We start from the raw sequence: 16,918 nt of genomic DNA, 5'->3' as shown, positions 1-16,918 counted from the left end.
ACAGAACACCCACTAACTACAGAACACCCACTAACTACAGAACACCTACTAACTACATAACACCCACTAACTACAGAACACTAACAAACAGAACACTAACAAACAGAACACTAACTACAGAGCACCCACTAACTACAGAGCACCCACTAACTACAGAGCACCCACTAACTACAGAACACCCACTAACTACAGAACACCCACTAACTACAGAACACCCACTAACTACAGAACACCCACTAACTACAGAACACCCACTAACTACAGAACACCCACTAACTACAGAACACTCACAAACTACAGAACACTCACAAACTACAGAACACTCACAAACTACAGAACACTCACAAACTACAGAACACTCACAAACAGAACACCCACTAACTACAGAACACTCACAAACAGAACACTCACAAACAGAACACCCACTAACTACAGAACACCCACTAACTACAGAACACCCACTAACTACAGAACACCCACTAACAGAACACCCACTAACAGAACACCCACTAACAGAACACCCACTAACAGAACACCCACTAACAGAACACCCACTACAGAACACCCACTAACAGAACACCCACTAACAGAACACCCACTAACAGAACACCCACTAACAGAACACCCACTAACAGAACACCCACTAACAGAACACTGCTCTCTTCTGGGTGCTCTCTTCTCCATCCCTCTCTCTGTCACCTGACTACTAATGGTCTCTGCTCTCTTCTCCATCCCTCTCTCTCTCACCTGACTACTAATGGTCTCTGCTCTCTTCTCCATCCCCCCCTCTCTCTGTCACCTGACTACTAATGGTCTCTGCTCACTTCTCCATCCCCCCCTCTCTCTGTCACCTGACTACTATTGGCCTCTGCTCTCTCCTCCTCCATCCCTCTCTCTCTCTCTCACCTGACTACTAATGGCATTTAACAAACACACCTTTCTCCCTCAGGTTCTTACCAAGCTGTGGAGCATCATCTGTTCATTCTCCTCTGCTCTCTTCTCCATCCCTCTCTCTGTCACCTGTCAACCAGGAAATGCAGCATAATGTGTGGATGGATAATTCTCTCCTACCTCTTATCCATTCATCTCTCTACCCACCAGGGTTGGGCTCAATTCAACAACGTTTAAATGCATTAAATGAGTATAAATGCTAATTGAATTGGTCACATCCCACAGGATATAGAGTTTGAGTGACAGGAAGTCAAATTTAATTCAGTGAAATTCACAGAAATTCCACTCATTTTAATTGAATCTGACAAGTCACACTTCCAGATACTAAAGAAAATCACTTTTCTCTAGAAACAATGTTCATATACTCTTAACCTTAGTGCTTAGAATAGATACACTGAGTGTCCAAAACATTAGGAACACCTTCCTAATATTGAGTTGCACCCCCTCTTGCCAGCCTCAGTTCATCAGGGCGTGGCCTCTACAAGATGTCCAAAGCATTCTACAGGGATGCTGGTCCATGTTGACTCTACAAGATGTCCAAAGCGTTCTACAGGGATGCTGGCCCATTTTGACTCTACAAGATGTCCAAAGCGTTCTACAGGGATGCTGGCCCATTTTGACTCTACAAGACGTCCAAAGCGTTCTACAGGGATGCTGGCCCATTTTGACTCTACAAGACGTCCAAAGCGTTCTACAGGGATGCTGGCCCATGTTGACTCTACAAGATGTCCAAAGCGTTCTACAGGGATGCTGGCCCATGTTGACTCTACAAGATGTCCAAAGCGTTCTACAGGGATGCTGGCCCATTTTGACTCTACAAGATGTCCAAAGCGTTCTACAGGGATGCTGGCCCATGTTGACTCTACAAGATGTCCAAAGCGTTCTACAGGGATGCTGGCCCATGTTGACTCTACAAGATGTCCAAAGCGTTCTACAGGGATGCTGGCCCATTTTGACTCTACAAGATGTCCAAAGCGTTCTACAGGGATGCTGGCCCATGTTGACTCTACAAGATGTCCAAAGCGTTCTACAGGGATGCTGGCCCATGTTGACTCTACAAGATGTCCAAAGCGTTCTACAGGGATGCTGGCCCATGTTGACTCTACAAGATGTCCAAAGCGTTCTACAGGGATGCTGGCCCATTTGGACTCTACAAGATGTCCAAAGCGTTCTACAGGGATGCTGGCCCATTTGGACTCCAATGCTTCCTAACAGTTGTCTAGTTGGCTGAATGTCCTTTGGGTGGTGGACCATTCTTGATAGACGTGGGAAACTGTTGAGTGTGAAAACCCAATAAGAGATCATAGGTCTCACCTGGATTCACCTGGATTCACCTGGTCAGTCTCATGGAAAGAGCCAGTGTTCATAACACTTTTCTACCAAACATTTCTTTGTATTTTTTTATTTTAAGGACTCAGGGTAAACTTGAGGGTTAGGCTGATGCATTCTGGGAAACGTGGTATTTTCCCCATAGTGAACAAAACGTGGTATTTTCCCCATAGTGAACAAAACGTGGTATTTTCCCCATAGTGAACAAAACGTGGTATTTTCCCCATAGTGAACAAAACGTGGTATTTTCCCCATAGTGAACAAAACGTGGTATTTTCCCCATAGTGAACAAAACGTGGTATTTTCCCCATAGTGAACAAAACGTGGTATTTTCCCCATAGTGAACAAAACGTGGTATTTTCCCCATAGTGAACAAAACGTGGTATTTTCCCAATAGTGAACAAAACGTGGTATTTTCCCCATAGTGAACAAAACGTGGTATTTTCCCCATAGTGAACAAAACGTGGTATTTTCCCCATAGTGAACAAAACGTGGTATTTTCCCCATAGTGAACAAAACGTGGTATTTTCCCCATAGTGAACAAAACGTGGTATTTTCCCCATAGTGAACAAAACGTGGTATTTTCCCCATAGTGAACAAAACGTGGTATTTTCCCCATAGTGAACAAAACGTGGTATTTTCCCCATAGTGAACAAAACGTGGTATTTTCCCCATAGTGAACAAAACGTGGTATTTTCCCCATAGTGAACAAAACGTGGTATTTTCCCCATAGTGAACAAAACGTGGTATTTTCCCCATAGTGAACAAAACGTGGTATTTTCCCCATAGTGAACAAAACGTGGTATTTTCCCCATAGTGAACAAAACGTAATGAAATATAACAACTTAGAATATTCACATTAGTTTTCCTTGATTGTTTTATAGATGTATATTTGTATAGACTATGTCTACTATAGAAGAGGAGACATTTGAATTTCACTGATTTAAATTATATTTCCTTCCATTCAAATAGCAAATAATAATAATGTTTACTACTTAAACAGGATACAGAATTCATCAAGAATTTATTAGGTATTCTGAATCCAAACATTCCTCCCTCCGTACTGACCAGTGAGGATGCCATGGTTCCGTTGGTCTCTGAGCTCTTCTCCTGCTCCCCTCCCCTCCCAGGACCCCCATTGGAGCTGCAGTTGGTGGAGTTGGGGCAGGAGTCCTGGCTGAAACTGGGGCCGTTGACCAGCAGGCCTTGGTTGGCTCCGGGGTTGGAGGGGCTGGCCAGGCTGGTGAGGCTATTGTTCTCCCTGGCCAGTCTCTCCACTAGCGCCCGGGCCTCCTGGAAACGACAGCTGAGGAACTCTCTCTCTTCTCTAGACCTCCGCTGCCATTCCTCCATCTCCTCACAGCGCTGACGCAGGGCCTGGTTACTGCGCTGCAGCGCCTCTACACACACACACACACACACACAGATATATACACACACATACACAATCTGTGTCTCATTGTGGATCAAAGAAAGTATTCCAGTGGTGTGTGAGTGACATACCTCGGAGCTGCTGGTTGTCTCCCAGTAGTCTGGTCACCACCTCATTGGCTGCCAGCTCAGGTGGAACCCGGAGAGCCCCGCCTCCCTCGTCCCCGGCCATGTCCCAGGTGTCTGTCTGGGGCTGTACCATGCTGCTGAACCATGTTAAAATGACGCATCATAAATCAAATCAAATGTATTTATAAAGCCCTTCTTACATCAGCTGATATCTCAAAGTGCTGTACAGAAACCCAGCCTAAAACCCCAAACAGCAACAAATGCAGGTGGAGAAGCACCTACATCCTACATGTAGACAGACGCATATCATCAGCTACTAGTAGTAGGCAAAAATGTGAACTGCTAAACTTGGAACCAATCAGACCTGCCGTACATACCCCTGGTGATGATGGCAGCCAATGGCCTGCTATCTAGGATGTAAACCACATCCTCACGTGATAAGAACATGAATGACTCAAAATATACAGGGTCAGTAGCTATATACAGCCACTGTATAGGTGACTATATACAGGGTCAGTACCATATTAACAATGTGCAGGGATACTGGAGTGATGGAGGTAGATATGTATAGGGGGAAGAGACAGGGATACTGGAGTGATGGAGGTAGATATGTATAGGGGAAAGAGACAGGGATACTGGAGTGATGGAGGTAGATATGTATAGGGGAAGGGGACAGGGATACTGGAGTGATGGAGGTAGATATGTATAGGGGGAAGGGGACAGGGGAGTGATGGAGGTAGATATGTATAGGGGAAATCGGACAGGGATACTGGAGTGATGGAGGTAGATACAGTGCCTTCGGAAGTTATTCAGACCCCTGAACATTTTCCACATTTTGTTACAGCCTTATTCTAAAATTGATAAAATAAATAAATAATCCTCAGCAATCTACACACAATACCCCATGAGGACATCACAATACCCCATAAGGACATCACAATACCCCATAATGACATCACAATACCCCATAATGACATCACAGTACCCCATAATGACATCACAGTACCCCATAATGACATCACAATACCCCATAATGACATCACAATACCCCATAATGACATCACAATACCCCATAATGACATCACAATACCCCATAATGACATCACAATACCTCATAATGACATCACAATACCCCATAATGACATCACAATACCTCATAATGACATCACAATACCCCATAATGACATCACAATACATCATAATGACATCACAATACCCCATAATGACAAAGCGAAAACAAGTTTAAAAAAAACAAACAAAAAAAACAGAAATACCTTATTTTTGTAACCTTTATTTAACTAGGCATGTCAGTTAAGAACAAATTCTTATTTACAATGACGGTCTACCAATAGGCTTTCTGCGGGGACAGGGGCTGGAATTAAACATGTAAAATTAAATATAGGACAAAACACACCTCATGACAAGAGAGACACCACAACACTACATAAAGAGAGACCTAAGATGACAACACAGCATGGCAACAACACAACTTTTAAAAACCTGTTTTCGCTTTGTCATTATGGGGTATTGTGATGTCATTATGGGGTATTGTGATGTCATTATGGGGTATTGTGATGTCATTATGGGGTATTGTGTGTAGATGAATCAAATACATTGTTTTCCTCATCAATTATAGAATAAGGCTGTAACGTAACAAAATGTGGAAAAAGTCAAGATGTCCGAAACCTTTTCTAATGCACTGTATGGTGATTGTATGTGAGTGGGTGAGTATAAATGATTAGTGAGTTGTGGTGGGTGTGTTGGAGTGACAGTGTGTAGGAAGAGTGAATGTTCCTAAGTGGCCAAATTACAGTTGACTTTAATCTATGTGAAAATCTATGTCAAGACCTGAAAATGGTTGTCTAGCAATGATCAACCACCAATTTGACAGAGGTTGAAGAATTCTGAAAAGCATAAAGAATATATTGCACAATCCAGGTGTGGAGGGCCCAATCCAACCTTCAAAGACCCAGAAAGATTTACAGCTGTAATCCAGGTGTGGAGGGCCCAATCCAACCTTCAAAGACCCAGCAAGACTTACAGCTGTAATCCAGGTGTGGAGGGCCCAATCCAACCTTCAAAGACCCAGAAAGATTTACAGCTGTAATCCAGGTGTGGAGGGCCCAATCCAACCTTCAAAGACCCAGCAAGACTTACAGCTGTAATCCAGGTGTGGAGGGCCCAATCCAACCTTCATAGACCCATAAAGATTTACAGCTGTAATCCAGGTGTGGAGGGCCCAATCCAACCTTCATAGACCCATAAAGATTTACAGCTGTAATCCAGGTGTGGAGGGCCCAATCCAACCTTCAAAGACCCAGAAAGACTTACAGCTGTAATCCAGGTGTGGAGGGCCCAATCCAACCTTCAAAGACCCAGAAAGACTTACAGCTGTAATCCAGGTGTGGAGGGCCCAATCCAACCTTCAAAGACCCAGAAAGACTTACAGCTGTAATCCAGGTGTGGAGGGCCCAATCCAACCTTCAAAGACCCAGCAAGATTTACAGCTGTAATCCAGGTGTGGAGGGCCCAATCCAACCTTCATAGACCCAGCAAGATTTACAGCTGTAATCCAGGTGTGGAGGGCCCAATCCAACCTTCAAAGACCCAGCAAGATTTACAGCTGTAATCCAGGTGTGGAGGGCCCAATCCAACCTTCAAAGACCCAGCAAGATTTACAGCTGTAATCCAGGTGTGGAGGGCCCAATCCAACCTTCATAGACCCAGCAAGATTTACAGCTGTAATCCAGGTGTGGAGGGCCCAATCCAACCTTCATAGACCCAGCAAGATTTACAGCTGTAATCCAGGTGTGGAGGGCCTTTCAAAGACCCAGAAAGATTTACAGCTGTAATCCAGGTGTGGAGGGCCTTTCAAAGACCCAGAAAGACTTGCAGCTGTAATCCAGGTGTGGAGGGCCCAATCCAAACTTCAAAGACCCAGAAAGATTTACAGCTGTAATCCAGGTGTAGAGGGCCCTTCAAAGACCCAGAAAGATTTACAGCTGTAATCCAGGTGTAGAGGGCCCTTCAAAGACCCATAAAGATTTACAGCTGTAATCCAGGTGAGTAGGGCCCTTCAAAGACCCATAAAGATTTACAGCTGTAATCCAGGTGTAGAGGGCCCTTCAAAGACCCAGAAAGATTTACAGCTGTAATCCAGGTGTAGAGGGCCCTTCAAAGACCCATAAAGATTTACAGCTGTAATCCAGGTGTAGAGGGCCCTTCAAAGACCCATAAAGATTTACAGCTGTAATCCAGGTGTAGAGGGCCCTTCAAAGACCCATAAAGATTTACAGCTGTAATCCAGGTGTAGAGGGCCCTTCAAAGACCCAGAAAGACTTGCAGCTGTAATCCAGGTGTGTAGAGCCCAATCCAACCGTCAAAGACCCAGAAAGATTTACAGCTGTAATCCAGGTGTAGAGGGCCCTTCAAAGACCCAGAAAGATTTACAGCTGTAATCCAGGTGTAGAGGGCCCTTCAAAGACCCATAAAGATTTACAGCTGTAATCCAGGTGTAGAGGGCCCTTCAAAGACCCAGAAAGATTTACAGCTGTAATCCAGGTGTAGAGGGCCCTTCAAAGACCCAGAAAGATTTACAGCTGTAATCCAGGTGAGTAGGGCCCTTCAAAGACCCATAAAGAATTACAGCTGTAATCCAGGTGTAGAGGGCCCTTCAAAGACCCATAAAGATTTACAGCTGTAATCCAGGTGTAGAGGGCCCTTCAAAGACCCAGAAAGATTTACAGCTGTAATCCAGGTGTAGAGGGCCCTTCAAAGACCCATAAAGATTTACAGCTGTAATCCAGGTGTAGAGGGCCCTTCAAAGACCCATAAAGATTTACAGCTGTAATCCAGGTGTAGAGGGCCCTTCAAAGACCCATAAAGATTTACAGCTGTAATCCAGGTGAGTAGGGCCCTTCAAAGACCCAGAAAGATTTACAGCTGTAATCCAGGTGTAGAGGGCCCTTCAAAGACCCATAAAGATTTACAGCTGTAATCCAGGTGTAGAGGGCCCTTCAAAGACCCATAAAGATTTACAGCTGTAATCCAGGTGAGTAGGGCCCTTCAAAGACCCAGAAAGATTTACAGCTGTAATCCAGGTGTAGAGGGCCCTTCAAAGACCCATAAAGATTTACAGCTGTAATCCAGGTGTAGAGGGCCCTTCAAAGACCCAGAAAGATTTACAGCTGTAATCCAGGTGAGTAGGGCCCTTCAAAGAACCAGAAAGATTTACAGCTGTAATCCAGGTGTAGAGGGCCCTTCAAAGACCCATAAAGATTTACAGCTGTAATCCAGGTGTAGAGGGCCCTTCAAAGACCCATAAAGATTTACAGCTGTAATCCAGGTGTAGAGGGCCCTTCAAAGACCCAGAAAGATTTACAGCTGTAATCCAGGTGAGTAGGGCCCTTCAAAGACCCATAAAGATTTACAGCTGTAATCCAGGTGTAGAGGGCCCTTCAAAGACCCAGAAAGATTTACAGCTGTAATCCAGGTGAGTAGGGCCCTTCAAAGACCCAGAAAGATTTACAGCTGTAATCCAGGTGTAGAGGGCCCTTCAAAGACCCATAAAGATTTACAGCTGTAATCCAGGTGAGTAGGGCCCTTCAAAGACCCAGAAAGATTTACAGCTGTAATCCAGGTGTAGAGGGCCCTTCAAAGACCCAGAAAGACTTGCAGCTGTAATCCAGGTGTGTAGGGCCCAATCCAACCGTCAAAGACCCAGAAAGATTTACAGCTGTAATCCAGGTGAGTAGGGCCCTTCAAAGACCCATAAAGATTTACAGCTGTAATCCAGGTGTAGAGGGCCCTTCAAAGACCCATAAAGATTTACAGCTGTAATCCAGGTGTAGAGGGCCCTTCAAAGACCCAGAAAGATTTACAGCTGTAATCCAGGTGTAGAGGGCCCTTCAAAGACCCATAAAGATTTACAGCTGTAATCCAGGTGTAGAGGGCCCTTCAAAGACCCATAAAGATTTACAGCTGTAATCCAGGTGTAGAGGGCCCTTCAAAGACCCATAAAGATGTACAGCTGTAATCCAGGTGAGTAGGGCCCTTCAAAGACCCAGAAAGATTTACAGCTGTAATCCAGGTGTAGAGGGCCCTTCAAAGACCCATAAAGATTTACAGCTGTAATCCAGGTGTAGAGGGCCCTTCAAAGACCCATAAAGATTTACAGCTGTAATCCAGGTGTAGAGGGCCCTTCAAAGACCCAGAAAGATTTACAGCTGTAATCCAGGTGAGTAGGGCCCTTCAAAGACCCAGAAAGATTTACAGCTGTAATCCAGGTGTAGAGGGCCCTTCAAAGACCCATAAAGATTTACAGCTGTAATCCAGGTGTAGAGGGCCCTTCAAAGACCCATAAAGATTTACAGCTGTAATCCAGGTGTAGAGGGCCCTTCAAAGACCCATAAAGATTTACAGCTGTAATCCAGGTGAGTAGGGCCCTTCAAAGACCCAGAAAGATTTACAGCTGTAATCCAGGTGTAGAGGGCCCTTCAAAGACCCAGAAAGATTTACAGCTGTAATCCAGGTGTAGAGGGCCCTTCAAAGACCCATAAAGATTTACAGCTGTAATCCAGGTGTAGAGGGCCCTTCAAAGACCCAGAAAGATTTACAGCTGTAATCCAGGTGTAGAGGGCCCTTCAAAGACCCAGAAAGATTTACAGCTGTAATCCAGGTGTAGAGGGCCCTTCAAAGACCCAGAAAGATTTACAGCTGTAATCCAGGTGAGTAGGGCCCTTCAAAGACCCATAAAGATTTACAGCTGTAATCCAGGTGTAGAGGGCCCTTCAAAGACCCAGAAAGATTTACAGCTGTAATCCAGGTGTAGAGGGCCCTTCAAAGACCCATAAAGATTTACAGCTGTAATCCAGGTGTAGAGGGCCCTTCAAAGACCCAGAAAGATTTACAGCTGTAATCCAGGTGAGTAGGGCCCTTCAAAGACCCAGAAAGATTTACAGCTGTAATCCAGGTGTAGAGGGCCCTTCAAAGACCCATAAAGATTTACAGCTGTAATCCAGGTGTAGAGGGCCCTTCAAAGACCCAGAAAGATTTACAGCTGTAATCCAGGTGTAGAGGGCCCTTCAAAGACCCAGAAAGATTTACAGCTGTAATCCAGGTGTAGAGGGCCCTTCAAAGACCCAGAAAGATTTACAGCTGTAATCCAGGTGAGTAGGGCCCTTCAAAGACCCATAAAGATTTACAGCTGTAATCCAGGTGTAGAGGGCCCTTCAAAGACCCATAAAGATTTACAGCTGTAATCCAGGTGTAGAGGGCCCTTCAAAGACCCATAAAGATTTACAGCTGTAATCCAGGTGTAGAGGGCCCTTCAAAGACCCAGAAAGATTTACAGCTGTAATCCAGGTGAGTAGGGCCCTTCAAAGACCCAGAAAGATTTACAGCTGTAATCCAGGTGTAGAGGGCCCTTCAAAGACCCATAAAGATTTACAGCTGTAATCCAGGTGTAGAGGGCCCTTCAAAGACCCATAAAGATTTACAGCTGTAATCCAGGTGTAGAGGGCCCTTCAAAGACCCATAAAGATTTACAGCTGTAATCCAGGTGTAGAGGGCCCTTCAAAGACCCATAAAGATTTACAGCTGTAATCCAGGTGTAGAGGGCCCTTCAAAGACCCATAAAGATTTACAGCTGTAATCCAGGTGTAGAGGGCCCTTCAAAGACCCATAAAGATTTACAGCTGTAATCCAGGTGAGTAGGGCCCTTCAAAGACCCATAAAGATTTACAGCTGTAATCCAGGTGTAGAGGGCCCTTCAAAGACCCAGAAAGATTTACAGCTGTAATCCAGGTGTAGAGGGCCCTTCAAAGACCCATAAAGATTTACAGCTGTAATCCAGGTGTAGAGGGCCCTTCAAAGACCCATAAAGATTTACAGCTGTAATCCAGGTGTAGAGGGCCCTTCAAAGACCCAGAAAGACTTACAGCTGTAATCCAGGTGTAGAGGGCCCTTCAAAGACCCAGAAAGATTTACAGCTGTAATCCAGGTGTAGAGGGCCCTTCAAAGACCCATAAAGATTTACAGCTGTAATCCAGGTGTAGAGGGCCCTTCAAAGACCCAGAAAGATTTACAGCTGTAATCCAGGTGTAGAGGGCCCTTCAAAGACCCATAAAGATTTACAGCTGTAATCCAGGTGTAGAGGGCCCTTCAAAGACCCATAAAGATTTACAGCTGTAATCCAGGTGTAGAGGGCCCTTCAAAGACCCATAAAGATTTACAGCTGTAATCGTTGCCAAAGGTGCTTCTACACAGTATTGATTCAGGGGTGTGTATACTGATGTAAATTGAGGGATTTTTGATCAATAATGACTAATTATGTATACATTTCAATCAGGACTGACTAATCAGAATACTATTATGTTACTGTATAGATGTATGAATTTTCTTTTAATCCTAGTACTGAATATAATGTGTGTAATTATAATCAAGAATTAGAACAATGACTGTCTGTTCCTTGGTAGAAATGAATGAACTTATCGTCAGACTGGCTAGAATGCTTATCTACACAGGAAGACCTTGGCTCGGTCATACATTATCTAAACTGGTGTGGGAAGGCTTGAGAACTATACTGCCATTGTACCGGAGTGGTGATGAGACGGGACAGTTCGGAAACTAATTTTCAGTTTATAACCTGTGGTAAATTGTATCATGTTCAGTACTCTCGAGAATAAACCGCTACTGATTGGTTTTGAGACTGGTCTCTGTCCATTTTATGCAAATAAGGGTCTTACAAATTCTTAGGAGTGGACAGAGTGTTTAATTGAATTGGTTAAATGAAACATAAAGGAAGTTAATTCTTGTAACAATTGAATATTTATATATTTAATTTTCAATAAAAAACTTAAACATTTCTAAAAACATGTTTTCATTATGCGGTATTGTGTCTATTTAATAATTGTTTTTATTACAGCCTGAATTTAAAAACAATGTGGACTATGTCAAGGCTCTGAATACTTTCTGAAGGTTTGAGTTTATTTATTTTTACAGGGACAGTGCACATTAATCAACGTTTCAGTAAAAGTGCCGGTTTTAGCTAGACGGCTAATTTTCAACCACAGTCCCTGTTCTTTATAAGTTAGCATAAAATAATTCAGTAACTCTTGAACCGTTCAAGCTAGACACCAAACCACTTTTACAACAGTAACTCTCGGAAAGTTCAAGAGACGCCTGTTCAGGCTAGCCTAACTTCTTCAGGCTAGCCTAACTTCTTCAGGCTAGCCTAACTTCTTCAGGCTAGCCTAACTTCTTCAGGCTAGCCTAACTTCTTCAGGCTAGCCTAACTTCTTCAGGCTAGCCTAACTTCTTCAGGCTAGCCTAACTTCTTCAGGCTAGCCTAACTTCTTCAGGCTAGCCTAACTTCTTCAGGCTAGCCTAACTTCTTCAGGCTAGCCTAACTTCTTCAGGTTAGCCTAACTTCTTCAGGCTAGCCTAACTTCTTCAGGTTAGCCTAACTTCTTCAGGCTAGCCTAACTTCTTCAGGCTAGCCTAACTTCTTCAGGCTAGCCTAACTTCTCCAGGTTAGCCTAACTTCTTCAGGCTAGCCTAACTTCTTCAGGCTAGCCTAACTTCTTCAGGTTAGCCTAACTTCTTCAGGCTAGCCTAACTTCTTCAGGCTAGCCTAACTTCTTCAGGCTAGCCTTCTTTTTTGTTTTTGCTGTGTTAGTTTTAGCAGGACATGCAACCTCATCTCCCCCTCTTGCACAATTGACTTCAACGTGATAATTGATATGAGTGATTGACAAAACAGTTTTGCCTCTCTTTTGGTGACCCCCATATTAAAATGTAACACACAAATACAATGTAGCCCACTGTCTTCTGCAGGTTGTCCGCTAACCAGTGACAAAAACAATATCCAGTTTGTGTTTTTTTTTTAGTTGTGGTAGTTATAACATACAACCTGATTCCCCCTAATCCATATCAGTGAATGACTCTATGTAAACTGGAAACCACATATCCTGAGGCTGCATTTATTGTAGCTGGGGATTTTAACTAATAAGGCTAATCTGAAAACAAGGCTCTCTAAATTCTATCAGCATATTGATTGTGCAACCAGGGCTGGTAAAACCCTGGATCATTGTTATTCTAACTTCCGCGACGCATATAACGCCCTCCTTTCGGAAAAGCTGACCACGACTCCATTTTGTTGCGTCCTGCCTATAGACAGAAACTAAAACAGGAAGCTCCCGCGCTCAGGTCTGCTCAACGCTGGTCCAACCAATCTGATTCCACGCTTCAAGACTGCTTCGATCATGTGGACTGGGATATGTTCCGCATTGCGTCAAACAACAACATTGACGAATACGCTGATTCGGTGAGCGAGTTAATTAGCAAGTGCATCGGCGATGTCATACCCACAGCAACTATTAAAACATTCCCAACCGCGATACTGAAAGCGCGAACCACTGCTTTTAATCAGGGCAAGGTGACCGGAAACATGACCGAATACAAACAGTGTAACTATTCCCTCCGCAAGGCAATCAAACAAGCTAAGCGTCAGTATAGAGACAAAGTAGAGTCGCAATTCAACGGCTCAGACACAAGAGGTATGTGGCAGGGTCTACAGTCAATCACGGATTACAAAAAGAAAACCAGCCACGTCACGGACCAGGATGTCTTGCTCCCAGACAGACTAAACAACTTCTTTGCTCGCTTTGAGGACAATACAGCGCCACTGGCACGGCCCGCTACCAAAACCTGCAGACTCACCTTCACTGCAGCCGATGTGAGTAAAACATTTAAACGTGCTGTTCATCGACTACAAGCTCAGCATTCAACACCATAGTACCCGCCAAACTCGTCATCAAGCTTGAGACCCTGGGTCAGGACCCCGCCCTGTGCAACTGGGTACTGGACTTCCTGACGGGCCACCCCCAGGTGGTGAGGGTAGGTAACATCTCCACCCCGCTGATCCTCAACACACACCCAAAAGGGTGCGTTCTGAGCCCTCTCCTGTACTCCCTGTTCACCCACGACTGCGTGGCCATGCACACCTCCAACTCAAATCATCAAGTTTGCGGACGACACTACAGTGGTAGGCCTGATTACCAACAACGACGAGACGGCCTACAGGGAGGAGGTGAGGGCCCTCGGAGTGTGATGTCAGGAAAATAACCTCACACTCAATGTCAACAAAAGAGATGATTGTGGACTTCAGGAAACAGCAGAGGGAGCACCCCCCTATCCACATCGACGGGACAGTAGTGGAGAGGGTAGTAAGTTTTAAGTTCCTCGGCGTACACATCACAGACAAACTGAATTGGTCCACCCACAGAGACAGCATCGTGAAGAAGGCGCAGCAGCGCCTCTTCAACCTCAGGAGGCTGAAGAAATTTGGCTTGTCACCAAAAGCACTCACAAACTTTTACAGATGCACAATCGAGAGCATCCTGTCGGGCTGTATCACCGCCTGGTACGGCAACTGCCACGCCCACAACCGTAAGGCTCTCCAGAGGGTAGTGAGGTCTGTATAACACATCACCGCGGGCTAACTACCTGCCCTCCAGGACACCTACACCACCCAATGTCACAGGAAGGCCACAAAGATCATCAAGGACAACAACTACCCGATCCACTGCCTGTTCACCCCGCTATCATCCAGAAGGTGAGGTCAGTACAGGTGCATCAAAGCAGGGACCGAGAGACTGAAAAACAGCTTCTATCTCAAGGCCATCAGACTGTTAAACAGCCACCACTAACATTGAGTGGCTGCTGCCATACATGTAAAAATGTATCACTAGCCACTTTAAACAATGCCACTTAATATAATGTTTAAATACCCTACATTACTCATCTCATATGTATATGTACATACTGTACTCTATAACACCTACTGCATCTTGCCATCTTTATGTAATACATGTATCACTAGCCACTTTAAACTATGCCACTTTGTTTACATACCCTACATTACTCATCTCATATGTATATACTGTACTCGATACCATCTACTCCATCTTGCCTATGCCGTTCTGTACCATCACTCATTCCTATATCTTTATGTACATATTCTTTCATTCCTTTACACTTGTGTGTATAAGGTAGTAGTTTGGAATTGTTAGGTTAGATTACTCGTTGGTTATTACTGCATTGTCAGAACTAGAAGCACAAGCATTTCGCTACACTTGCATTAACATCTGCTAACCATGTGTATGTGACCAATAACATCTGCTAACCATGTGACCATTAACATCTGCTAACCATGTGACCATTAACATCTGCTAACCATGTGACCATTAACATCTGCTAACCATGTGCCCATTAACATCTGCTAACCATGTGCCCATTAACATCTGCTAACCATGTGTATGTGACCATTAACATCTGCTAACCATGTGTATGTGACCATTAACATCTGCTAACCATGTGTATGTGACAAATACAATTTGATACCAACACAACAGGGTTTCTGGTGCAGTTTATAAGGTGCCCGTAAAAATAAACAAATAAAATGAGTACTATTGTTGCACATGTACATTTTATGTTTTCAATACATCACAAACTGTTTCTGTATATTGGTTACTGACCTGGACACGTAAAACTGTGTTTTGACATTGGCCTATTTATCAAAACGTCTTGTCAACAGGAAGCAGTGACAACATCATTTTTAACTCACATTTAAGGAATATAAATTGAACTTTTAACATTACATTTCCAATGTTATTGTACTGAATCAGTTAAAAACTGCTGAATGAGTCCAAAACCATGCTGCGGTGGATTGATTATGATTATATAACGTCAACAGAAATGACCAAAACGGACATAGCCCTGCCTGCTTTATCTATAGGCAGTCGGTCTGCGCGGCTACTTTCACTTCTAGCTCCATCCTGGTTGGTTTTGATACCTAGCTAACCTACTATATGTTTTACCTAGTTAACAGCTAGTAACATTAGGAAATTAGAAACCCGGTTAGTTCACTCGCAGGTCATATGAACCAGTAGCTGGGTTGGAGGAGACGAGATCTCCTCTGACACCCAGCTGTTATTAAGCACCTTCCATAACAAAAGGTCTACAAATATTATAGTTATTCTGCGAAACTCCATGTTTATGTTGAATACCGAACGTATTGTTGTTTTTTAACCCTGAGGATCGTCTCCTCAGGCCCTTGGACCAAGTACTGGTTCACCAGGCATAAAGCCTATAGCTGGGTTAGCTTAGCTAGACAAACATGATGTGGCTAATTCTGGCTACGCTAGCCATCACAATCCCGTCAACTAGTCAGCACTACAGCCAACGACATGCCTTTATCTCAATTATACATGTAACTAACGTTAGTTGTTTAGCTAACATGAAGAAACCTTACCTTTTATCTGTATACGTATAGCTAGTTGGTGTTAGCTAATTTAGCTCTGGGTTGACTGTGGCAGACCAAGCGTATTTTCCGCAACTGACACCACTTCCAGGTTGTATTTCTATTAAAATCTGATGAATTAATTTCCCATCGGTAGTTCTGACATTCTTCTGATGTGGTTGTCTGTCAAAGCGACAACGCCAAGCTAACCTGCACCAGGAATCCCCCTTTCTATTTCCGCATTGGGGGAGATTTCTTCTTCGATGTGGTTTAACGGCGGTTGGCATCCAAATATGTTGCATTACCGCCACCTACTAAAATATTATAAAATTTAAAATTAACACTAACCTACTCCACTTTTTTTTATTTTTTTTTATTTTTATCTATCTAGTCCTACCTCATGGCCAACAACCTGAAAGGATGGAACATCACTTAACACGTAACTTTTCTGAAGTCTTGCACACACAAATAGTTATCTGCAGCTGCCACCAAAACCTCAATATTCTACAATTTGCATTTCATCCCTGCAGGACAGTTGATAACCATTGCTATAATTGTTTACATATACCTTAGCCAAATACACAACTTTTTACATTTTTATTGTTGTACTTTTTATGGCTGGGGGGCAGTATTGAGTAGCTTGGATGAATAAGTTGCCCAAAGTAAACGGCCTGCTCCACAGTCTCAGTTTCTAATATATGCATTTTATTATTAGTAATGGATAGAAACACTCTAAAGTTTCTAAAACTGTTTGAATGACGTCTGTGAGTATAACATAACTCATATTAGCAGGCAAAATCCTGAGTTGAAATCAAAACAGGAAGTCAGACATCTGAG

At 43.7% G+C, this 16,918-nt stretch overlaps 1 protein-coding gene across 14 annotated transcripts in view; it reads right to left on the bottom strand.

Moving 5' to 3' along the window:
* Positions 1–16,463, bottom strand: part of LOC110532862 (inhibitor of nuclear factor kappa B kinase regulatory subunit gamma) — a 30,645-nt gene extending 14,182 nt beyond the window's left edge. For 5 of the 14 annotated variants that reach the window (XR_016483471.1, XR_016483470.1, XM_090185590.1 and 2 more), the window contains exons 1-4: positions 16,094–16,463; positions 3,784–3,917; positions 3,349–3,680; positions 958–1,020 (exon numbers count right to left, since the gene is read on the bottom strand). Coding sequence is in view for 12 of the 14 variants with exons in the window: in XM_090185590.1 (XP_090041716.1) it covers positions 958–1,020; positions 3,349–3,680; positions 3,784–3,913 (525 nt within the window). In the remaining 2 variants the exon portion in view is untranslated. The remainder of the gene's footprint in view (positions 1–957; positions 1,021–3,348; positions 3,681–3,783; positions 3,918–16,093) is intronic. The other 9 variants (XM_090185596.1, XM_090185592.1, XM_090185593.1 and 6 more) reach the window with 4 other exon arrangements.
* Between the last annotated feature and the right edge of the window lie 455 nt (positions 16,464–16,918).

The sequence above is a fragment of the Oncorhynchus mykiss genome, chromosome 9, assembly GCF_057628025.1.
Source record: "Oncorhynchus mykiss isolate SJ-2025 chromosome 9, ASM5762802v1, whole genome shotgun sequence".
Classification (NCBI taxonomy): domain Eukaryota; kingdom Metazoa; phylum Chordata; class Actinopteri; order Salmoniformes; family Salmonidae; genus Oncorhynchus; species Oncorhynchus mykiss.
This window is presented reverse-complemented; position numbering and strand designations above follow the sequence as displayed.